Source organism: Sphaerodactylus townsendi, linkage group LG02 (assembly GCF_021028975.2).
Source record: "Sphaerodactylus townsendi isolate TG3544 linkage group LG02, MPM_Stown_v2.3, whole genome shotgun sequence".
Taxonomy (NCBI): domain Eukaryota; kingdom Metazoa; phylum Chordata; class Lepidosauria; order Squamata; family Sphaerodactylidae; genus Sphaerodactylus; species Sphaerodactylus townsendi.
Window position 1 is genome coordinate 65,169,109 of NC_059426.1, and position 26,293 is coordinate 65,195,401.

Genomic DNA, 26,293 nt, shown 5'->3' on the forward strand with positions numbered 1-26,293 from the left:
TATTGACAAGTTTTTAAAAAGTAGCTATAAACAGTGAGGGGAATATATTCTTTAAGATATATAGTCTAATAGATGCTGACAGTAATGGCAAAAAACACTTGTAAAACTCTAGACAAAAGATCTGAAAGCCACAATATGCCCAGAGGTCTGGTCATCAGCATTAAGAAGCGGTCTGAACTTCACAATAAACCCCTTTGCCAGAGAAAATTGAATAAAAATGGTATATCAGTGAAAGCTATCTCCCTATGAACGAGCAAAAAATTATCAAGGGGCTAAGAGGACTTGTTGGATATGTGGAGCTACGAATGCCAATTTTATAAACATTTGGTGGGAGTGTAAGAGAGCAACAGAATTTTGGAATATGATAGCTGCAGCTATTTCTAAAGCCCTAAAGATAGAGTTATCATTATCCTCTGAGGGTTTTTTTAACTTATGCAGATATCCCTTCTAAAGATGTTTGTGAACTTGTGCTTAATGTCATAACATCTGCAAGGCTAATTTTTGCTCAGAATTGGAAGAAGAACCTAACCCCCAAAGGAGGATTGGTTAGAAACAGTAATAGAATGTATTAAACTATTGTAAACTAACTTGCTTATTACATGGCTAAATATCTGATAAATTCAGAAAATGGAATGCTTTCCTGACTGGAAAGAGACATTAAATTTGAGCATGTATACTTTATGTTTTATAATAATTTTAGTGTTTGCATCTTAGAATTTTATTTGAATCAGTTTCCAGATGAGTTTGTAGAACTCATGTCTATATTTAATAACATTTTTAAAAAGGAATGTGATACGCAGTGTCATATGTAGTTTAACGATTACTTTGAAACATGTTACCTTCTGCCCCTTGAGTACACCACCAGCATCACTCTCTTATTAATTAATTAAAATATGTATATGTACCTTTACTACCAACCAGAATGGGGTCAAGGCAGCTTACTAAAAATGCTGACCCACAGCTAAAAGACAACTCAATTTTTTTCAAAAAGACAAGAAAAACAGATATATAAATCATACAACTTTCCCTCAAAAGTTTAGCTGGTGGCCCAGCCAGGCTGCTTTTTCAGCCGGCTGAACTAAAAAAAGTAAGAGGGGGGGTGGGGGCACAGGCGTGGGGGAATGGGGACCACAGGGGAGTCCGACGCCATTTTGCCCCCCTACACCTTTGCATAATATTTAAACAAAAAATCTTATGAAAACAATACTCTAGACAAGACAATTTTAAAGATATGATAAATATGCTAACGATAAATGCATCTCAGGTATACAGTCAATGAAACCTTTAGACCTGATAGCCACTACCAATTCCTTAATGTTTAGCCACTAGCTAATTCCTTAATATTAGGTTTGGTTCCCATTTAATCTGTGCTTTTTAAGGGCTTGGGTCTAGGGCCTGATCTTTTCTCTTCAGGTCAGGATGAGCTGTACAAAACAATTCTTTCTGTCTGAAGCTGTTGCAAGTGGGAACAAGGGATCGTCTAAAATCCAAATGCTCCCCAAGGTTCTAAATGCCCCCATATCACCAAATTTAGAAATTACTGCTTTACAGCAATTGGTTGCTCTTGTTAGGGCAGAGTCAACAAACAAAGGAATCCCCATACATTATGTATGGTTGTGATGCAATCACAAAATACTGCAAAAAATAGAGTCGTTCCAGGGTTAACACAGTGATTTAAGGTCTTTAGCAGAAATAGGGTTTAGCGCTATAACTACAAAAACGAACTGGAAGTAAGGCCTTCCTCAGGAACTATCTTTGGTGTACAGAAGCTGTTTCTACATGGCCCAGTCCCATCCCACTGTGACATGAAAACAGGAACTGCACAGAATGAGTGTAGTATTGCCATTACTTTCACATCCATTAAGAGATAATGATATAGAAAGTAATCATGTTTTTATATCTATCCTACATAGTGCCCTTGTTCATACTGCAGCCAAGGAGCACGTGATTAGTCAGAATGAAAGGAGTTCCCATTCTGCTCAGCTTGACATGTTTACTAGGCTTAGGTCTGGCATCTGCAGACAGTAGTGCAACTAAATTTACTCTGGAAATATGACTGAAGTACAACCTCAAAGAGTGCCAGTTCTGCTACTGAAAATGGTATAAAAATTACAGTAATACACAGATAGGAGGAAATGAAGTTATTCAGCCAGAAAATCCTGCATTTTGGAAAGCGGAAAAAATGTGTACTTAAGTAATTTCCCTTCAAACCAATTTCGATGCCACATTTATTTGCTAAGAGATTAATTCTTGCACGCCAGTCCTAGACAATTTCTAGGTGCTTCCTACTATCTTTTAGCTGTACACAGCAAGCCAAACATGCACCCTAGCATGGCTTAGTGTCATGTTTTGGGCCAATCAGTTCATGTACAATGAAAAGAATGCCCTCCTTACCTTCATAAGATTCAACTACTGTTTCCCCATCTACTTCTTAAAGGGCAAGCATGGAGGAAGAAGAGATTTTTTTTGGGGGGGGGGGAGTGGGGATTGGAATATGACAAAGAAATGAAATGGTGCCGGGGGGAGCGGGGAGAGGGAGAAAGAAAAAAGAGAAACATTCTGATTAGCATACCTTCTCATTGTAAGCAAGTGAAGATATTAGTAGCAGTTTCAACTGGTCTATATTATTCTCAACTGTACACTGACATTAAAGAGTCCCAAACAACTGCCAGGAAGCACTATTAGGGATTGGTTAGAAATCTGTGTGACCACCAACTATTTAGCATGCCCTAGATGTAATTTTTTCCTCAAAACAAATCCACCAACAGTCTTCAATGAAGCCTCTGAAGCATATTTCTGCCTGAGAGAGTCACCAGGGACACTATAGACATGAACTGAAAACTACATGTGGAGACCCCTAATGGAGCAAATAGCATCCTGGTGCTATTTTGGGTCAGCACAACAGCGCAGGAGGGAGTGAAGCCCCTTCTCCCCCTGCACCATGGTCATGATCCAACTTGGACCCCTGTGGCATTCAGGAAATTAATTCCCAGCAGATTATGTCTGTTGAGGGGCATAAGAGTTGGGCTAGGGAACCCAGACCCAACTCGGGTCTTGTTTGACCCCAAAAGAAGTGACTCTAATTAGCAAACTGGTATATCTGCATTCAGATTTCAGAAAAAATCACAATTAGTACAAACTGCAGTTAACAAAGCAGATACAAATGGTGGTTTAGAATCCCAGTTGAACACTCATCAACCAACAATAGCTTGCTAGGTAGCCTGCACTCAGACATAACACTAATATGACGTTTAATCAAAGCAAGATTTATAAATGGAGGTTTATCCTGACATCTAAACGCAGCAACATACTGACATCTTCCCAGGTCTGACTAAAAGCTATCATACTTACATTCATGAGTTCCAAAAGGGTGCAAGTCTTCTTAAAAAGATTTTTTTGGTTTGCCCTAGTTACACTTACAGAAGACTTAAATAAACCTTTTCCTCTAATCAAAAAGGATTTCTGGAAATATGCTGGAAAGTATATAAACAGACATGAAGTAGCTCTAATAATGCAGTTCCATGTGAACTAGCCTCCTTTCTTAGTCACAATACATTCTGATATAACTGCAAATCTGGTATATTTCCAACACTTGAATATGAACTTTAAGAAGAGCCACCACAAACTCCCTCTCTACTCACACAGATTTCCTTCATTCCTGGGGGGTGGGGTGGGGGGTTTCATATTTTCTCCCGGTGTCCAAGATCCCATTTGCACACGTACACTCTGCACATGCAATTTTGCACAGTATGGTTTGTACCTAAGAAGACTACATACACAGACACTGTACAAACAGTCATGTGTAGAAGTGGGGGACAGGGCCAGAGTATCCAATCCAACCCCATGACTCCATTTATACATTCAGTACCTACTTCTCTAGAAGTAAAGTATTCAATTTATTCACTGAGAATTTCTATGCTACTGACAACAAGCATAAGCTAATTAAGTGTGAACAAAGTTAAACTGCTAGCTCTGAAAAGAATTCTGCAAAAGTTAGTTCTCTATGCAACTAAATTATTGGCAAGATATCAGCTATATTAGAACTTAACTCAGCAGGAATACTATTTATTTAGTAACTAAAATAGTTGTACCCTGCCTTTCCTTTTGGCTCAAGGCAGCTTTCAGGGAACAATTAAAACATTTCAGATTAAAACCAGGTAAAATACTCCAAACGGACTGTCTCTAAAAGATGCCTGCTGTTAACATCTCATCAAAAGCCCTGACAAACAAGCCTTTTAGTTTTAATCCTAAGAATTATAGCAATATGCTGTTTGCTTTTGTCATACTTTTGAATAATATAGCATGAATAAATGCAAATACTGAAATATGTAAGTTATACTGGTTTCATTTGCATCCATGGCAAGTGCTCAAGCTTTTACTTTAGTGCTTATTAAGATAGTTCACTATTCTTCCCTAAGCCTCCCCAGCATAATGAAAACACTGCCAAACTTAATTAAGAAACCAGGAATAGAAGAGTATTAGCATGCATGATCTGGAATTTATCTGGAACAAGTTGGAACTGCTAATTTATCACAGGGAAGCACTGAACAGTGGGGTCAAAGACTTGCATGTAGAAACTTTGCAGATAGGTCAGAGGAATATTTTATTTAAATATCTGTCAGGTAGGAGTTTCCCTTGCACAGTGCCTCCAGAGCAGAGAAGATGATATATAAAGAAGGTAACAGAAGAAATGACTACGGTGCAATGGTGGATAAGCAAAAATAAGTACACAACTCATGACCTAGCTCTTCATCTGCAAATGCTAAGTAAAGGCCTTAGAACTGAATTTAAAAGACAGAGACAGATGACGTTTCAGGTTAAGATACCACACCTGCTTTCTGCCTTCTAATAAATTAGAATGAACAAGATGTAAGACAGTGGTGGCAAACCTTTGGCACTCCAGATGTTATGGACTACAATTCCCATCAGCCCCTGCCAGCATTGCCAATTGGCCATGCTGGCAGGGGCTGATGGGAATTGTAGTCCATAACATCTGGAGTGCCAAAGGTTCGCCACCACGGATGTAGGATAGTTCTGGCCTTTGAAGACCATGTCTTTTGATAATGCAATCCTTGTTGGAGCGATGTTTCAACCATATTTCGCTAGGCATTTAAAAGGACAGTATAGTTTTTTACCATTTGGTTCAAGTCTTCAATGTCTTTGCCCTACTTCTTTGAGTTGCCACACCCTATTCCTGGCCATGCAAGCCTATCACAAGCAGTTACTCATTTATTTAGCTATATCCGGGCCACAAGATTCACCCCAGATTTTGTACTCCTATACACTGAATGTAAAATATCTCAAGAACTTCAGTGACAAAACAGAAGTTGCTGTGAATGATGTATCTCTGAAACTGGAGTCCAGCAGATGAAATCCAAGGCTGCACCATTTGGAGGTACACAAACTGGTACGCTGAAATATAATTTGTGTTTTTCAAATTTATCTGGCCTCTATATGACACATTTCCCCACTCTTTGAAATCACCAGTTTAAAGAACTTGAGGGCACTTGACACATAGCTATTTGCTTACCACACAGTGCAAGCAGAAAAAAGGCATATATCAACAGAAAATTATTGCTTTCAGAACTAAGAAAATGAAACACTTTTTTATACCCACTGAATATGTTGCTGAAGCCCACCAACATAAGAGCAGTATCAAAGGCTAGGTTCAGCAGGATCTGAAAAGCGCTTGGGAACTTGTTTGAATGGTGACACTTTCTAGGTCAGAAATGAGGGAAGGTAATATATCCCAGAGCTAAAATTTAAGGAAGGAAAGATTTTCCTGAACTAAAATCCAGATAGCATTAAAATGCAGCTTGATTTAACCAATTTTTTTAACTAAAACTTTTTGTTTCTTCCACCTCAGAAATGATATAACACAGTGGCTGGACAACTTATCTTAATCTGGTATATTTCCCAAGATATCACCCTCTCCAGTGCTGCAGTGCTTTTCATGACCCTAGCCGTCTCACTCACCTCCTGTCTGCTGCAGTAAGATTTCAGCTGGGTTGTGGGGTTTCAGGCCTAGTGCTGAGAGTGGGGTTTTGGCCAGACCCGGTGGAGAACGCACTGTTTTCAAAAAAGACAGGGAGAGAGAGAAATGTATATCAGTAAAACGAAATGTAAAGTTGAATTAAATTTAAAGAATGTAAAGTTGTATTAAATATAAAATCCAAGCAACTTCAGGTTTGTAGCTAAGTACCCATTTGTAGAAGTCCCAGAGTTATTGTAACTGAATCCTGACATGTGTGGCTGGAAATGCTCAGGGTGGTTGGTCTGCTGAAACCACAGGAATACAACTGCTGAAGGTAGGCCCCCATCTTTGAGTGACACTTTTAGCTAAGAAACAAATTCTCTTTTGTGGAGGGCAGAATCAATATATCTCCCGCTGGCGGTTTATAAAAGAGGAAAAAACCTAAAATTGCATGTAAATGGAAAACATTTTCTCAAGCAGACTATCCTCTTAAGGCAAGTGGAGAATTGATCTGTACAGTGTTAGGTCAATGTATTGGGAGGTAACATTACAAAGGCCTCGCCAATGCTTGACATACTCTGGCATCAAAGACATCTCTCAGTGTCTGAAAGCAACGAAGAGAGTCCTTCACAATACTCCCCAGACCAGTACAAAGCAGGACATTGTTGTTAATAGAGCAGCAAATAGCTCTATGTCCAGATAACATATAATAATGTGATAGTATCAACCTTCTAGTCCTGTCAGATCAGTATTTTATTGTCTGTCATTTAATACAAACTATCCTAAGTCAGGCAGGCTAGGTAAAAAACAAAACAGTAAAAGAATAATGTTGATGGGCTTGTAACACAGCTACATTATGGGATGGAGCCCGAGAAAAACTGCTAGCTCCCTTGCCCAAGCAGAAATTCAAGAACAAGACTGCACTATCCACAAGCAGAAAGTCAAACTTCCATTTGCACAGCAGATCTGGTACAGCCAATTTCTGGGCTCTATGATATATAAGTAGGGAAGTGCTAAGCTGTTGTGCAAATGAAACTGCACGAAGTCCGTTGATATTTCTGTTTCACATAGCTAGATCCAAAGCTGTGTTTAAACTGATAATGTTTTAAACAGGAAATGGGCTCCCCATTCAAAGTAAAGCTCCCAGTTGTACAAATGGCTTCTCATCGTCCACATGTTGGTCTGGCATCTACCTCATTATATTTGTTCCAGAAGTAGAGCCTTGCATACTGCAGAGTACAATCAGATCCATTGTAAAAGAAATGTGATGGACACTTGCAGAACTTCTCTGCTACTTAGGTTTTGTACAGCCCCTCCTTCCCATCACTCTACTTGGCTAGTAGGGACCAGAACAGAATAGGATCTGACTGTGCCCTGCAGTATGTAAGGCTGGCTTTCCCTGGTGGATCGAGAGATATTCTGCAGAAAGGATATCTGCTTATGTTCCAAGTTATGTGCTATCATACCAAACTGGGACAATTGGCAACTGTCATCAAGACAACTCTGAAGTCCTACAAACATGGAAATCAAGTTTATGTTTTATAGGTTTTAATGGGACTAAAGTTTGCTCATTTTTTTCTAAGCATGTGCTTTTGCCTCTGTTTTGTGTAATATCATTGAGATAGCTACAAGGTAGACACATCCATACATTCATCTCACTGCTTTCTAAGCACTGAAAAGAGTAATAGTATTATTACCATCCTTCCCACTTACAACCTTTTGCGACATTTACAAGGATGTGCAGAACCTTACCAATACTCAGAAACTTTTGCCTTAAGGTTCAGGAGCAGTGCCTCATTCAAGAACCCCCCCACCCCCCAAAAAAGGTGAACTGACCATAGCAACTGACCATAGCGTTCTCAGCTTTTTACCAGAATGTTTAAAAAACATCCAGGATTAAATACAAGATGTCATCATGTGTACTTCCTTGTCATGAGACAGACAAGGCGTCTGCAAAAGTGTCTTCAGTGTGCCCATGAAGCAAAACAGGGACCCCCAAATATTGCAGTGGCCACTGAGTACGACAGATAGCAAACACTGTACACACAGATGTGCACGTTTGTATAGATGAAATGTACATCAAGGGATTTGCACAACTGCATAGACATAGACCACCAAATCAAAATGGAGATTAGCATGTCGGACAGCCAGGCATACAAACATAATCAATAGATACATTTCAGGCAGCAATGAGGCAATTAGATGCAGATGAAATATGTGAGATGTGTTTAAAACAGCAAGTCTCACAAAAACTTGCTAGTGTGAGCTTTCCATGTTTCAGGCTACCGGTATCTCGTTTCTGACAGCTCCCTTCACCCACTCCAAACGATTCAGATTTTCTGACTTGAAGCTCAAATTCTTGTCCTAAGGATTAGTAGGCGGATGCAGACAAATGAAGCACTATTGTCCATTAGAGAAGAATGTGACACATTCCACATTTCAGAATACCGCCCCATCCCCCACTTCATGACTTACATTGCAATCTTCTGACTTACGGCTTCAGATGGGCACCCACGCCAGGGGCTCAGCAGGAGTGAGGGGGAGAGGAAGGGAGGCGGGAGCATTAGAGGAGAGCTAGTTACCAAGAGCCTATTTCACTATGATCAGGCTTGGCTATGATTCACTGAGCAACGCCCAATGAACAACAGGGAAACAAGCAATGCCATGGGCAGGGATTGTATTTACTGAGGTTGGAAATGTATACAACGTATATCGAAATAAAATAAGATTTTTTTCCCAAAAAGAAATTTTGTGGGCAGTGATTCAACAGCAAGTAATTCCATGTCAGGGAGAAGCTGTGGCTAAATGTTTGAACATGTGCTCTGAATGCAGAAGGCCTCTAGTCTGATCTCTGGTAACTCCAGTTTAAAGATCTGGGAGAAATTCTACAGAATTCACAAGGAATTGTTTTAAAGTGAGCATGTATATTTGGTGACTGTGCTCCATTGAAAACAACTGAAGTGGACAATCCATAATCAATTTGTACAGCCAACCAGTGGCACAGAAGAATTCCTCTGCAAGAAGGAAGGAAAATCTTCAGAATACCCACAAGTTACAATACATATACTATGCACAGGTGAAACTAAAATTCCATGGATTTCTGCCTTTTTCAGAACAAGCACCAAATTAACGCATTCACAAATATGCTCACATTCAACATCTAAAATGAGCTTAATAATAACATATTCAATATATTCTAAATTAGCAGGCAGCATGAAGGAGGCACTGTTACAAAGTGTCCCATTCTATTTTCTCTGTTCCTGAAGGAATCAGGGAACACAGTGAACTACTTACTGCCATTATTTCTGAGAATTTTACTCACCTATACACTATTTATATAAAAATGCTCAGGTCATTCAAAGTACTTGAGGGAGAAGTGTGGTTGGAGGGGTTTATTAAAACATTTTATGAAATCCATCATTTTCATAAAAAACCTACCAACACTTGCAATCTTCTTGCAAGTCTTTTACCTGTGTGACCCCACCCTCAGAGTGTAGGCAGGGTGGATACCATACAAATGGGGTTTTCTGTGGTAGCATACCAGCTCTGCAATTTCTAACAAACAAAAACATACCTGTCACTTAAATACCAGTCTAAATCTGACCTGTTTGACCCAACTTTTAATCAGTAATTAATACTGTACCATTGCCCATTTTCATTTTTGGTCAGCTTACTGTTAATTCAGTGTTTTGACTACAGTTGTAAGCTTCCTGAAAGCTGTGTTAGTGGAAAAGTTAGATAAAAATGCCTTTTCAATAAACACACAAATTGTCAATGGTAGCTGTTAACAGGGCACCAGGGATATTTGGAAATATAGTCTAGCCTCTTCTGAGGCAGTATCTGTGAAGTTTCCATCTGATCTAAATTGCTTTAAAGCCTTCGACAATGCTTTAAAGAGCTTGGGAGGGAGGAATCATTTTCCACATTTAGAGATTTGCTGTTTCCCAGTTGCTCACTTGGCCCGTGCTGTTGTTCCACTTTCAGCCACACCACAACTGACCCAGCGAAATATTGGCAGAACTGTTCAAAGCTGTATATGTTACTTTTTAAAAACCCACCACCAAGTTATCAAAGGTTAGTCAGTCAGAGGCATGCTTGGCTAGAAAAGTAAAGAAGATAGAGCATGCAACAGGAAGTTAAAGGTCAGATTTTCTCCCACCGTTTCACAGTTCGGCTAGGGCCAATAATTTGAGGCACCTGTGGCCCATAATGCCTGGGCATATAGCAATGGCCTCCACATCATGAACATACCAAATGGGCATCATCGGACAGCAAGGGCTTATTCAAATAGTGATGTTTATTATGCAAAAAAAAAAAAAATCCCGGCACTTGAAGTTTTGACTAACACAGGTCATTAAGGGCTGTACAACAGTGGAATGCACTACCTTGGAGTTGGTGAAGTCTCCTTCTTTGGAGGTTTTTAAACAGAGGCTGGATGGCCATTTGTCAGAAGTGCTTTGATTATGTGTTCCTGCACTGAAGGGGTTTAGACTTGATGGCCCTTGTGGTCTCTTCCAACTCTACGATTCTAGGTCAGATAACCCATTTGGAGCTTTCTAATCTGCAAACTGGAATATCTTTTAAATATCACACAACTCCCTCTCACCCGATTGAGCACAAAGGCTCACTGTTAATTTCTGACAAAGTCAGATCTTTAAATTTCTTCTGCCAAAGAAAGGCTTATTCACTGTCCAATTAACCACTCGGGTACCACATTTTTCTCCATGTGCAATTTGATCTCCAGAGGCAGCTTGGGGCAGGTGAGAACCACCTGCCTCCCAGACCTATCCCATCTCTACCCTACTAGGGACAGCAAACTATTTTGAGACATGCCTGAGGCCAAGGAAGAAACAACAATAAAAAGATTACCTATGCATATAAACTCTAAATGTTGGTGCAGCTAAGTATAAACCTTGATCTATACATAAGCAACAATTGAAGTCCATATAAAATCTGCATTAGGTTTCCACAGGTCAAAAAATGTGTTATCTGTGTAGCCCCTGGTTCTCCAAAACATCCAGTTATATGTTCCCTCTGTATTCTGAAAACAGCATCTCTCTGGTGGTGGTTGCGACTTTCCTATAAGTACTTTGGTTTGATTTTGGTCTTCAGTTTTTCCAAATGGTCAAGTTTACAGTTTAAAATCATATATATATGTATATATATGTGTGTGTGTGTATATATGTGTGTATATATATATACAGGAGTCTGAAGGATTAACATGTGTGCCACAGAAGTAGATTCCTTTAAATCATAACCATGTAGAATAGAAACCAGATGTTCTTCGTTTAGAGTGTGTGTGTGTATGAAATATATATATGAAATAGATACTGAAAGAGACATATATACACCTGCACACACACTTTTTGTTTTTTTTAAGATATTAAACAGTCATAGGGGTGCTGATTTACAACTAGGAGCTTTTGACAATGCAGCTGTGCAAGCAGTAAGCAAAACAGACTGGCCAAAAGGTCTAAACACTGCTTGTTTGGGAGAGGGAGCAGTGAACTTTTCCATACTAAGAGCTGATGCAACTGTTTATTCGTTCTGCATGAGCATGTCCTGTTGCAGAGATCTATGTTACCAAAATGCTACACCAAGCATGTCTTTAGTGTTCAGGTTAATTTCCATTTCCTCTCACCTGCAGAAAACAGCTGCTCCATCTCTAGTAGAAAGAAACACACAGGGAGCTAGAGAAAAATTACTTAAGGAAGTTTTTGTGTGCCAAAATAAAGTCAAGACTATCCCCAATCTAGTTTTGCAATCCATAGAGAGCAGCACAAACAAGAGGTTTTATGAAGCCCTTGGCTTCATATGGCCACAAAACATATCATATAGTCACTGCATGTGATTGGTACACTCCATTGTGGGCCACAAGTTGTGAGAGCCTGCACAATTGCTCGCTTTACTGTGGAATCTTTATAAAAATACTGAAATTTAATGTCAAGTAAGACTGTCAAAGGCAAGCAGGGAGAAAGAGAGTGCAGAAGACAGCATAGGATTGTGTCATTGTGGTCTACCCTGGCATCTAGAAATGCAGCTCATTCTCTTCATCACCTGCTAATGCAAATCACTTTTTACCACATTCAATGTCCCCAAGAGTTGTGACACTTTGCTGTTGTGATGACTGTTATCATGAGGGAATACATACTTAATGGCAGCTTCACAAAAAAGGTTGACCAAGCAGAGAGGAAAAAGTGATGAGGGAAGAGGCATAATTGATAGCAGAAGAGAAACAAGAAGATGAAGGTGTGATTAAAATGGTGGTGGGTGTTGGAAAGCTGAGAACGGGTTGACCAGCTCCCTCTAAGTTTGGCTTTGCTAAAGCCACCCACCAATCCCCTCCCTCCCATCCACTCGCCCAAGCCCATGAAACTTACACAGGTTACTGTAAGGGGTTTGTGGTGAGACAGGAAAGGCAGGGGTTGGGGGAGAGGTCTCACCACCACTCGAAGGTGGGCTGCTTGGAGAGGTCCCCTGCATTTCTTCAAAGGCCTCCTTGTAGCTGTGGAGATGGGGCTGTGAAAGGGAGAAAGTAACGTAGAAAAAGTGATGACAATTCAATATCCCATCTTCTTAAGCAAACAGCCAAGTAGCAATACAGCCAACCAGCAATACAGAAATTCCTTTTCTCTAGATATCTTTTCTTCTACTGCTTTATCCTGCTTGATCCCATGATTTTGTTGCTATTTAACTTTTCTCTGTCTTTAACATCAGAGAACTTTCTGAAACTGTCTTCTGCTACAAAAACTGAAAGGATCATTGTATCCAGAGCAGGAGGAAACAACAATGGCCTCATTCCAGTTTCAGCAAACTAGAACACCCACCCTTGAGAAATTAACTTAGTTTTGGTTTTGCACAAGGCAGAACTTTTCTGTTTAGGTGGGTCTTTGTTTAGTTTTCTTGGGCTTCTCTGTCAAACCTTTTACCCATAGCTGCTCATTTTGTAGTATGTAAAAATTGTGTTTGAATTTTTATTGTGTTTTACTTCTTTTGCTATGTTTAATATTAGAAATGAATCCTCCAATGGAAATCACACACAGCTACAACCACCTACAATACTAAAGAAGGAATCTTCACCCAAAGACTACAGGCTTCTCTCTTTCCATCTTTTCTTCCTGCATATTTTTCTAGATTTTCTTGTTTTAGTTTAATGATTATTCCTCCCACTGAGAATGACTGTTCCTGTTAAAAGAAGAAGAGGAGTTTGGATTTATATCCCCCCTTTCTCTCCTGCAGGAGACTCAAAGGGGCTTACAATCTCCTTGCCCTTCCCCCCTCACAACAAACACCCTGTGAGGTAGGTGGGGCTGAGAGAGCTCCGAGAAGCTATGACTAGCCCAAGGTCACCCAGCTGGCATGTGTGAGAGTGTACAGGCTAATCTGAATTCCCCAGATAAGCCTCCACAGCTCAGGTGGCAAAGCTGGGAATCAAACCCGGTTCCTCCAGATTAGATACATGAGCTCTTAACCTCCTACGCCACTCTCCCTTTCTCTATTCCATCTACAGTGTGTGATCATCCTCTTCCTTCTCCAACTATCACAATATATTAGAAATAAAAGAGAGATGCTTTCCATAGTGATTCCAATGGTAAAAGCAGAAGGGGGAAATATTTTTAAAAGCACCTCCTTTGGTCTTCCTCCAGGATTGGCAGAGATGGTGCTGACCACCTCTGGGGAGACACAGTGAACTGGAGAGCGAGCAGTAGGGCTTCTTGGCGAACGGGGGTCCTCAGGGCTGTTCTCATACTGGCCTTCACTGGTAGTCCGTCTCCGCACAGGGCCTTCAGTTTCTTCTGGTGACTTCTCCCTTGGTGATTGCACTCCTGAAAGTTCAATTACAATGTGAGAAATGAGGTCGTCAGGGCATTCATACCCTTAGGGCATTCTTGAAGATGCAGGGTCAATATTCAGATCTTTAGGTGGCATTCTAGGGTTGGGGGAAAAAAGGAACAGCAGAATATTATAATCCACTGATGTGAGGAAAACAGGAAAATCACTCACTTTCCACTACAGACTGCAGTGAAAACCAGTAAACTAGACTCAAAATAACATTGTCCCTTTCCATATTGTTACCTTGGGAAAAATAATGATGAGCTTAGGAGATCCATGGCTATTCCAAATCCCTAGAAGGCACCATGGAAGCAATCCCCGCATTGTCGAAGAAATTATGTAACCGGGACTTCGGTAGGATAAAACATTTCCATAGGTGCCCAAGTTCACGCTTTACTTCCCACACATGTCTCCTAAAAAGGGTTGCTGCACATGGATGATTTTAAAAAATATGAACTGGGACATCAACATCAATGGAGTTTGAACCACACCTAATTAGTACAGGCAGTCTTAGTGGTCCCCTTGCCATTTCTGGTGTTCAGCCTCCATTCCTCTGACATTCCTCGGCATCTTGGATCTTCCAACAAGAGTTCCATTGCCATCTATCTTGATGCCCTCTACCACCCCACTCCAACATTTTCCAATGTAAACTGTAAATTGGTTGATATAAGATGCAAGGTACATTCATCATACGAAAAAAGGAAGTAATCACTCATATAAATTTTGCATTAGAATAGTCATTGATTTTTTTTGTGGATGCTTATGTATTTTCAAACTATTTGCCTGTCTCCTGAAGGCTAAATGATGGTTAAAGAATATGGGCCCTCTGTGGCATTATTGTTGCTGAAGACGTGTGCATGCACATGAAAGCTTATGACAAAAATAATGTTTTGTTGGTCTTAAAGGTGCCAATTTTTTCCCCTGAGATTTACATTACAATACTGAAGAGATAAACGCCCGCCTCCAGTAATCCAATGAATTGAGGCCCTTATAGTGTTACCAACATTTGAACAAAAGGCACATAGACAATAATTGCACATGGACATATTTTTAGACATATGGAAAACCTTTGTAGATGGTTATCTGCTAGCAGTGTTGTTGTTTTAAAAATAATCTGTCTGGAGGTTGCAACTAAAAATATATATTTTTAGATCATATTTTAAAAACATAAAAAATCCCCGGATTTATGGAGGTAAGAGAAAGTGATAAGCTAAGCCTAAATCTCCCTGAAGTTTGGGTTCAGAGCACTTGCACATAAGCCTGCCATTTCCCTCCTCTCACATACCTGTCAAACCTTCTCTGGCAGTGAGTGTGGAGGTCAGAAAAATTATTACAACAGCTTCCACTAAGTATTGAAACATTACAACTGCATTGGAGGTGCCATGATCCAAGGACAATGTAGTTTGCCAGAGATTCTGGGATCTTATGGATCCAAAAGCCCTCAGAAACTACAATTCTTTAAGATTCTTATGTCCAAGTTTATTGTGAAAGTCTAATTGAGAGTGCTTCGTCAGCCCCTCTTTTCACTGCTTCAAAAATGTTGAAGAAAGAAAAGGGTAAAGAGGGGATCTGCATGACTTCATTGGCAGCTTGCCACTTGGAAACCCAGAGATGGTTAGATGAACACTGGATGAGACCACAGGAAGTAGCAGAGGCCAAAAAGAGGTCAAAGGCTCTTGGAGGTTTGATGGTAACCAGGAGGATGGTGAGGGACCAGGAGGGGGGACAGGAGTTGGAGGTCAGGTCAGAGGTGGCAGAAGGATGGGCTGAAAGGGCCCTAGTTCTAAGTGGGAGCATGATAAGGCAGCCCAAGGACAGATAACAGGCAGATGGAGAAGGGGTGGTAGGTGCTGCCTTAACTCATTCACTCTAGGGAGGAGTCTGGGAGAAGGGATTGGATCTGGAGCTAGGTGGGGGAGAAGCTACAGGGCTCTATAAAAAGGAAGTTTCCACAGCTGGCTGAGGAGGATCTGTGGGGAAAATCTGGTGGGGAAAACACAATAAGAGAGAGATAGAGAGTAAGATAACCTGAGGGCAGGAGGAGGAACAGGTGTCTTAGCCCAGGTCAGAAAGGAGACTCAAGGTGGGCACACAACCACAGGGAATAGGAAACCTCACAGCATTATTTGGTTTTGTTAATATGGAGACCTGGTTGCTAGGAATAGAAACTGCAACAATTCAAATGAGCTTTGCAGCTGTGCCATAAATAGCAGTGCCAGGGAAATGCATGCACTCAGAGCTAGCAAGGCATTAGCCATCAGCTTTGAAGCTAAGAGACAATGTTTGTTATAAGGGATTGATTGGGGAAGAAATCAAAGCTTAAAGACATCAATTTTGCACACTGAAGGGAAAGACTTCGTTCAGCAAATTCTTCTATGTTTCTAGAAACTACATTTGAATTTACCTCACTTCAGCATGTACAAGGGAAAAGAGATGTAAGTCTGGATCCCATTGCAACTCCCTTCTCTCCAGTTATGCAAGTGCCAAGGAATGCCTTCCTCATATAATGCATTTGCAAGATTTCTTTTCAAGGCACTTGCTGTCAAGAAGGCGACACCTTGGGAGACATCCTATTAAAAGTTTACAGAATTATTGGAGACTTTTAAGTGGCTTTCAAGTCCCTTGAAGAAGCTGGATCTCTCCTTGATTAGAAACAGCTATGTCATTTTTTCAGCTGCAGAGAGCATTACCTTTCACAGCTGAGAGAAGGACAAAAAGAAAGAACACAGAGATTTTGGGTTGGGCTCCCAGCCGCTCAATGTAGACGCTCACTTGGAGAAAGAAAAAGGAGGGAGTTCAAATCCATAGCAACAGAAGCAACCAAAATGCAACATCCAGACAAAAGGAAAACCCATTGACTGAGAAAGCATAGATTTCAAGCAGCACATGCAACATCCATTAAATAAAGCAGCGACAGATTTCTCCTCAAAAATGAGTGACCACCTCTATTTTCTACTAGAACTGTCCCGTTTTAAACCAGTACAAATAATTTGAATGGTCAAATATCATGTATTAAAAATGTATATGGAGCTGGCGGACATCAGTGAGAAGCATCAAAATCTGGATCTGTAAGATGCTGCTGGGGGAAAAAACCTGGATTGCTATTCCGATTTTCAAATTGTACAGACCTCCCTCCTTGCAGATGCATTTTGAAATGAGGACGCTGCCATTTTTATTTATTTACATAATTTGGTATCAATAAGAAATGAATGGACGATGATCTTCTTTCAAAAACCTCTCTTCATATCGAAGACAAAGTCTGCGACTGCTGGCACAAATCCGGAGGTCAACCCAAGCTATTTGCAACTGCAAATTGAACTCTGAACATAATCAGCATGATGTTAAGTCAAGGCATTGGCTTTCAGTGACAGCAGAAGTTGAAAGAGGGCACAACTATTTCTCTGTTCTTTTGCAAGACAGGGAAAAGCAGGGGGAAATAGAGAATCAGAAAACTGCAGCCTCAGTGAAGAATAAGAAACTCATTTGGAAGCAATGAGCCATGGAAAAGGGTCAGTGCCCACTACAATGGGAACAAAAAATCAGAACTATTTCACTAATGTGTGCAGGGAAAGGCCGAAATGAAGCTGTTACCCTCTGACGAAGTGCATTCCCCTAGACTCCCACACCAAGAAGAGTGGCTGCTGTTACTGTATCGCTGTTGTTGGCGCATTTGAAATGTTTCCTGCGCAATGCTTCAGTGCCTTTCTCTTGCCTCATTGTGAGAAACCTTTTCAGTTCTTCTGGGTTTTATAGGGTTTGTTTTCTCTGCCACTGAAGAGGGTGGAGTGGAGAGGAAAAAGGGAATCAGTGTTTCAGAGCCAAGATTGGTGACGCCTCAGCTCAGGATGGTCTGATTCTAAACTGGAAGTAGCAAAGAGTAGCACAAGTGTCAAGAGTAAGCGGTCTCTGCAACTCTGTCCTTTCCTGCTGTATTTATTAATGGGTTGCTCAGTTGCTGTATCCTGGACTTCAGAGGAAGGTCACCACCTTCTATCACCTTCGTTATGATTCTTTAACCACAATAGTTTGCTCCTAGATTGTCTTTCAGCAATAAATATGTAGCATCACGAGAAGAGACAGTTTTAAGAGGAACTGTAAAGATAGCACTGTAGAGCCATGGTTGTAGTGTAGGGGTTGGAGTGTCAGACTAGAATCTGGAAAACTAGGTTCAAACCCCCAATCTGCTAATGGAAGCCTGATGTGTTACCTTGGAGCAGTCATATACTTTCATTTGCATCTACCTCACAGGTTGTAAGGATAAAATTTAGGTCAGAAGAGTGAGGTAAGCTGTTTTGGGTCAGGAAGGTGAAGCCATTAGATAAATACTTGTCCCCAGGTGGCTTTGGCTGATAAAAAGATACATTCACTCACAAAAAACAAAGCAGTTTGCAACACAAATAACAATGCTGTTACCAAAACTGTTTCCTTTAAGAAGTCAACAACTTTGCTCTTTCTATTTTATATCCAGAGGGAAGGCAGTCTATAGAAAAATTCCAAAGGCAACAACAACAGAATATCTTTCCATTAGGGCTAACCAAACATTCCCAGCCCCCCTCCAACCCAGCAAATGAAAGCAACTACAACATTCTTCTGACTCTCTCTGCCTTACAAGGGATTTTTGAAAACATTTAGGGAAAGATTAGATTTATTTTGGATTTTTTATTTACAAAATGTGGCGCATCTTGAAATCTGTTTTATACTTAACACCAAGCCTACAAAACCTATATAAGTCTGGCTACCATTTTTAAAACTCTTTAATTTTGAACTTTGCCCATCATGCCATGAAACTGTCCCTTCTTTTTGTTAACATCCAGTTTAATCAACAGTTGGACGAAACTGGAAAGCTTGCACTTATTCTGTAGAGAGGATTCAAAATTCAATCAGATTGGATTTCACTATCAAAGTGAGGTGCCAACTCCCTTGGATGTTTCATTAGACTGAATCCCATCCCAAGGCATGTCTGATGAGGACTCCAACAAGTCAGGGGCTGACAATTAATCATGGCATTTGGAGATTTCTCTGATCCCAGAAATGATCCAAGCATTTAGAGAACTATTTCTCAAAACTCAGAGGTGTGCAGTCTGAGTTTTCAGAAGTGATCCAAGCATTTGGAGAAGACCAGAGACAAAATTCAGACATTTAGACACTAAGTTTCCATTGTGTTTCAGAGCTCAGAAACACATACTTCCCACCTTTCACTAGCCTCTAAAGAGCAAGTCTCAGAACCTTCAGAAATAAGTCAAGTTTTTAGAGAACCATTTATAAATGCCTGACTTTTGTTTGAGATCTCAGAAGTACACTAATCTAAACTCTGTCTCAAGCTGGCCTCTTGGAAATGGTTTCAGACTAGCTCCCTTCTGAGTTCTGTTTTTCTGTACTTTAAATAGAAATCCCAGAAAGGTGGCCAATCTCGGCATGCAGCTCTGTCAAAACTCACAAACTTTGATGGAAGCTCTTTGAACTGAATCCCCCCCAAAAGAAGAGACAATGAGCTCTACATGGGACATAACTGTGGAAATCCATATCCCTATTATTTCGTGGAGGGAGGGATGGCAGGACAGTATAGACTGGTCTTGTCAGATCTTGGAGGCTAAACAGGGTCAGTGGGAAACCACAAGGAAGACTCTGTAGCAGAAGGCAATGGAAAAACTACCCATGTATTTCATTTGTCTTCAGAACCCCTTGCTGGGTACCCATATTCAGAGGTGTACCAGGGGGAAATGGTGCCACACCCCCAAGCTTATAAAAGCAAAGGCCCCAGAACAGGGCCTTCCTGTTGCTTCTGTCCTCACCAGAGGGGAGGGCAGAAGGGACTGCAGGCTGCCAGCTCGGAGCCAGCAGCTGGGAGGGGAGCGGGGCTTGGGGGGAGCTGGCTGCCAGGAGGGGGGGTGAGGCTTGAGGGGGGGGGGTCCTCTGGCTTCCTGGGTGGGGCCAAGGGCACCAGAAGATGACAAGGCAGCAGGACTTCCTGCTGCCTTCCTGTCTTCCTGGTCACATGGGGGGGGGTGATCCCCCCCGGTGACCAGATCAGTGGTGCCCGGGGACAGAGGGTACCCCCTGTCCCTAGGCAAATGCACCACTGTTTATATAGGTTGCAATTTGATGGCACATGCATACACTCTATTTTGTGATATTTTGGTTGGGACATCCAAAATATTACATTAATTTTCCTTTTTTGAGAGGGGATCAATCTTATAACTGCAAATCATGCATACTGTTGTTCTTCCTGAACATTCTGTTTCCTTAAAAGTTTGCATACTATAATGATCAAAGATGACACGCTCCAGGCAAAACGTGTTACTTAACCAATTTTGTTCCATTTTGCTGCAAACAAATGCAAATCTACTGTTGCTTAGAGAATCCAAGTAGTCCAACAGCTTCTTTCCAATAGAGGTTGGTTGGACACTTCCTGGATGTTCACAAGCAGGGTACGTCATTCTCCTTCTTTATTGTTTATGGCCTAGGAACTGCCTTTGGACATGAAGGTTCAATTTAGCCAGTAGTTATGACTGAGTAATTATATTTTAGATTACTTGACTCCCCAGATCTCAGCACATTATATTTTCCAGTTTCTTTCCATGCATGCAAATAGGCAGTATCTGTAACAAAACCCTCTCTCTTTCTCATTCTGGAAGAGATGCCAATAGCTACTCCTTCTCTCTCAAAGACAATTCAAAGAATTATTGTTCACAACAAAATGAGAACACAGGGGCCTAATTCACAAACCCACACATGTCCCCAGAGGAAAATACTCTTCTTTAATATAGTTCTATGCCTGATGGAATATTGACGGATTTACACCCAGGGCAACGTTAATACAAGGGCAAGGCTGTCATCTGGGATTGTTACCCTCCAAAAATAAAATTGGTAATTTTGGATTCAAATTTTTTGTTATCCCAATTTTTCTGGATCCTCCTTACTGTTTTAAGATTTTTTCAGACTTTTTTTGGTGGGGGGAGAGGTCCAACCAGGCCAACGAGGGAACAACTACCAGTCTCCTGATATTCTAAATATAAAGAAATACTTGACTAGAACTGAAAAAAACTTTCCAATTTGAATGCTTTTACAATCCTGGCAGAAAAAATATTTTCTCCTTTATTTTATGAGGGATTTTTTTCAACTCAGATTTAAAACAGTATCAGCCTGAAACCTACAATTTAATCTGACTTACACAGCTTCGGTGTTGTCTTAGGATGAAATACAGTTTTATCAAGGGCTTGGAAAGTAAGGCCATTTCCGCACGGGCGGAAAATGACGGCCTGGAGACGGTAAAAACGCCGTCTCCAGGCTGCCATTCGCACGGGCGGCGCAGCTGCAGCGCAGCCGCGCCGCCCCCCGCCGCCCGGCTGGCCCACAGCCGGCATATTCCGAGAACGCTAAGAAGCGTTCTTTTTGGAATACGCCGCCGTGAAGCCGCTGCCGGCGAGCGGCAGCGGCTTCACGGCCTCCCGACCTGGCACTCACCTTGTCCCTGGGCCTCCAGCGGCGCTGAGGCCTGGGGACACGCTTCCGCCCCTGCGCCGCCGAGCAGGCACGCGAGGGCTGGGGCGTGTCCCCAGGCGTCGGCGACATGCCGGAGGCCCAGGGACAAGCCGGTCGCGGCGGCGCCGGCGCTACCGCTGCCTGTCTCGACCGTCCGTGACGGTTCCAGCGCCTTTCAGGTCGGCGCTGAAGCACGGACTCCAGCCGTTCCGCCGCGGCGGAAACGGCTAACTTACTGATCTCATCCTAAGAAGAGTTATTCTTCTTTAAGCCCAGTGCCCCCAAAGGACTGAAATAGCAGACATAGCCGGTCCATGTTTTCTAGAGTGACATGTAAAGGCATGAACATTCCACCCTGTTAACATTGACAGCTGTAGGCCTACCATTCCAAAGGCCAAACTGACCAGTTATCCTGATGTGGCATTGATCCTGGAGCAAATCTAAGAGGCAGATAGGAGTCTATGTGATATTCTACCTAAGATCTGGGTAGAGGAAAGGATGGATGGAGACCAATCTTCAAGTCAATCAAAACTCAGCAAATTTGATAAGGTAACAAATTACATTTTAAAGAAGGCAGCTGGAAAATACAACATATCCTCTGCTTGGCATGGAATGCATCTCTTATAATGACATGCCTTTCTTTATGAGAAACAGAGATGCCACACATTAGCCATTCAGTAGCAGTTGTAACACCAGTGAGAAAATGGCTGTCATTATATGATTGGCTGACAAGTACAATCCAAGAGAGTTACTTTTAAAGCCTAGTGACTTCAATGGATTTTAGAGGGGGGGGTAACTTTGCTTCAGACTGCACTATAAGACACCAACAAAAGAGACTCCCCTTCCCTCTCCACCAAAGTATCCCATCATCCTTTGTTGAATAAGAAGTTCCACAGTGAAAACTTCGGTCCATTGCTGACACCTTCTCTCAGAGGCTTCTGGCTTCACCAACAGAAGTTCCGCACGCATCAAGTGATGGAAGACTGGGGAGCAGCCACAGTTTTGAAGTCCATTTGAAGGCTCCTTTCTCCAAATCAACCTGCTCCGTTGAGTAAGGTCCCAACAATTTACACAACCACTTGCTCACTGCTTTCTGCTAGCCATGCAGAACCAGGAAGCCAATGTACTGATCCCTGACAATGCTGCAGCACACAGTGGAAAAGACCTGAAGTAGAAACCCGCAAGATGCTTGTAGAACACACACAGCCTCTAAATAAACCTTGTCATGTGGCCAAGCTTTAGAGCAACTTACCATCCCATTCCTGAACTTTAGTACCTGCCTCATGCATCCCCTCCCATCTGGCATTTATGAAGACACTAACCCAGCACCAACAACAAACAAAGCAGCAGTGAATGTGGTATGCACTGAATTTAAAGCATCCCCTCTCCTTTTTGCACGCGGATTTCTGGCTACCCACCACTGATGAACATCAACCACAGCAAATGAATCCACCAAGTTCATTAGACACACTGCAAAGGGAGGATGGAAAAGAAGGACAAATGATGGTAAAAATAAGGGTTAGAAAGAGGCTGTACTTAGAATCCAGTCCTGTTAGGCACAAATCCTGACTCAGATACATCTAAGAATTCCTGGAGAATGTATCCAGTGAAATGTATATCTGCCATTCTGAAGGAAGGACCCACAATTGCTGTCAGGATCAAGCAGAAGTTGAGTTCTCCAAACTTTCCCTTCTCAAAATTTTTTTTTCCCAAGATCTCTCCAGTGCCACTCTTGCAAAGGATTCTAAATATCCCCATTCTTCTACTTTCACTGGGTGGAAACAAATCCCATCTCATCTCCCTGCACTAGTGCCCATGCTGTAGCCAAGTAATCAACAACCATGCAGGAAATCCAAAGCAGGCAGGAACAAAAGAAGAAAAAGAAGCAACAAAACAAACCAGAAAAGGAGAAGGATCGCTGTCGGTGAAGAGGAGGATGGGGGCTTTTCATGCTCTTCCGGATGTCCCGGAGTTTGGCGTTGTACTCTGACAGGGGGGAGACGGGATAGGTAAGAGTAGAGGAGAAGGTCAACCAAGGATGAAACAAAATCCATCATGGAGAGTAAAAGAGAGAGGGAAGGGTCAGAGGCAGGACAAACATCACAACATACAAAGGAAAAAAAGGGAGGGAAAACAAGAAAAAATATTAGTTGGAAATTTATCTAGACTTAGAGACACTGTGGTAAGGATGTGCAAAAATCATCCTGTGAAGAAACCAGTGAACCAATTAACAGCTCATTCACATGTGGCTCTGGATGCACAAGTAGTCTCAGAAATAAGGTTTCTGAGGTAAAAATGTCATGAAGGTGCCTGACTTCCTTTGGCTTCAGGAGGAGCTAGGCCTCGCTATGTCATAAGTGATCATCATTATCAACCCTATATTGCATTTCTGCACCATCAATATGAAAATTACTGAAGATCGTCATTAATTAACTTTCTATTGACTGTAGAAGATGAATATTGTAAGAGTGTCAAGGACCAAAATGTGTTACAGGCAGTGAATAGGTTTGGGCATGGAATAAATTTAGCAATGTACCCAACATGACATTTTGTCACTCTCCCACAGTGAAAGGGGGTGGGTAAATTCATTGCAACAGAAGAATGAATCTCTCTGTCTCAGTGCAAATCTGATACAAAAAACGACATAAGGAAATGTTATAGACATCTATTCTGTTCAGTGCTCCATTTCTCACTACAATATTACCTATTCCAGGCATGCAAATTTTCCTGTATTAATTTGTGGTAATTAAAAAAATATTGCACTCTTCTTGAAAACTTACGATAGTTAAATACAAGAACAAAATTTAAAAAGGGCACATAAGTATATATACATGGTCCCATCATTTCTGCCTTAACCTCACAACATTTCTGTGGGGCAGGTGACTGAAATCATAGCAGAATAGGATTTGAACCTAAACTCTCTCCAGCCCTTGTCCAGTAGTCTAACTGCCATTCCATACTGGATCTCTTGTTCTAGAAAAAATTCCCAGGCTCTCATTCTTTCTGGCCATTGTCCTACCTCTTTGTTGACACCTTGCATGGAGGACCATGTTGAATCCACCATCCATGAATGACACACACTTGAGGTTAAGGGCTGTTACAATTCACATTTATTTTTAAGGGTGGTTCAGAATGGAAGATTCATGGTTATCTTCACCAGGTCATGGTTACTGCTATCTCCCTTACGGCGTGTCTCAGCCACTTATGCTTCTCCCTCTTTTCTTTTCCTTCCTGTTTATTCTACTCCCTCCACGGAGTTTGAGCCTTTTTCATCTCCCCAGCTTTCTCCTCTCCTTCGCTCCCTTTTGCCCTGGCCCTTGTTATTGCCAAGAAGCCTTCTTTGGACAGTCAGAGCTTTCCAGTGGTCCTAAAACCATGCCCCTCCCAGGCTGAGTCACACATTGGTTCCCATTGATCAACTTCCCCCAGGTACAGCTGACAGTGTGTCTTTCTGTCACTGAGTTGCAGGCAGCTCATGGACAGGCATGTGGCTATGGACAGCTCATGGACAGGCATGCCCCATCCTTAGCCCACTAAGGCCACTGAAACCTGGCCCACTTCATGGCTCCTCACTCCAGTGAAGGCTCAGGACTCATGCTTAGGTCATTGGCCCAATCAGATAGTCATACTCTTCTCAATCACTAGAACGATTTTAAGAATTATTTCAATAATGAATTTCTCTCATATTTATACACCCATTCTTCATTTTTTGGTTACAAATACATTTCATTAGTAATTATTTTTAACAGGAACTTAAACATGGCTACTTCTTGACAATGTCGGAAGTTTCTACCCACACCCATATGAAATGCCTTTCCTAACTATCAACTTTGTACAAGTGGCACGTATGTGTTTTAAGTAGCTGCTACGTACAAATATATGCTTCAGGTGGCAAGATAATGTGATGGTTATTTCTATTCCATAGTTCCCTGAACAAGACCTTAGGCTTGAAAGGTCCCATGATTTGAGGGATTTAAAAATTAGATCTTGATGAAACATTTTTGCAGTAAAGTTCTTTTGTTTCATGATAAGAGAGAAAGCTGTGAGGGATTGGGAATAATAGAAAAAAATAATAAAAAGCTGTTAAGCTTACAAGCTTCCCAATGATTAGCTAACAAGTTCAGGGTCTGCACAGCTACTTGACCTTCCTGAGGCTCCAAAGCATCCCTGAGCTTGTTCATATTTCTATGGAGTCATAAAGTCATCATTTGGTGTATTTGCTTAGCAGTATATGAACTACAACTAGTGGCATTAACTAGCATAGGTGTCAAACTCACGGCCCTCCAGATGTTATGGACTACAGTTCCCATCATCCCCTGCCAGATGATGGGAACTGTAGTCCATAACATCTGGAGGGCCGTGAGTTTGACACCTGTGAACTAGAGCATAAAATAGATTTAAATTAACAGAATATTCTGTGCATGTACAAAATCTTAATTTATATTGTAAGACCATGAAGAACTCACAATACAAGGTGAGCTTGTTAAAAGTGCTTGATCATAGTACCCATAATAGGCAACCCAATTTGATATGGGGGAACTCACCCCATGATCTATAATTATTGATCTATAATTCAGGGAGTCTACAATTCTATAAATAGTGATCTATAATTCTATAAATAGTCATCTATAATTCTATAAATAGTGATCTATAATTCAGGGAGTCTCTTAAAACATAAAATCTGGTTTCAGGATGAATATTGTCTAGCTAGTTTTAATCCACCTTGGCTATTTGGTGATTTTAGATTTCCTCAGACAGCTGGGTTCTTTCCTATCTAGCAACAGGGGACATATACATAGCTAAGAGCTTTGTGATCCATCAGAGCTTTACTTCTTATATAGGAATTCTAATGCTTGTATAGGAATTCCAGTGGGTTGACACTGGAGGACAGGCAGAAGTACAGTCATGGAATGACATCTTCGGGCTCCCATTTCAGGATTTGGGGTCTCTTGAGCCAGGCACAAATTGCAGTAGTTGGGATGATTAGTTTATTCTCAGAGAAGT

General features: G+C 41.4%; 1 protein-coding gene across 13 annotated transcripts in view; it reads right to left on the reverse strand.

The window, feature by feature from the left end:
• The window catches only part of TNS1 (tensin 1), a 389,915-nt gene that overhangs the window by 37,772 nt on the left and 325,850 nt on the right, over positions 1 to 26,293 (reverse strand). For 7 of the 13 annotated variants that reach the window (XM_048486272.1, XM_048486273.1, XM_048486274.1 and 4 more), the window contains 5 exons: positions 23,189 to 23,275; positions 13,601 to 13,800; positions 12,355 to 12,493; positions 5,977 to 6,069; positions 2,395 to 2,430 (listed from right to left, as the gene is read on the reverse strand). In XM_048486272.1, coding sequence (XP_048342229.1) covers positions 2,395 to 2,430; positions 5,977 to 6,069; positions 12,355 to 12,493; positions 13,601 to 13,800; positions 23,189 to 23,275 — 555 coding nt within the window. The remainder of the gene's footprint in view (positions 1 to 2,394; positions 2,431 to 5,976; positions 6,070 to 12,354; positions 12,494 to 13,600; positions 13,801 to 23,188; positions 23,276 to 26,293) is intronic. The other 6 variants (XM_048486276.1, XM_048486278.1, XM_048486275.1 and 3 more) reach the window with 6 other exon arrangements.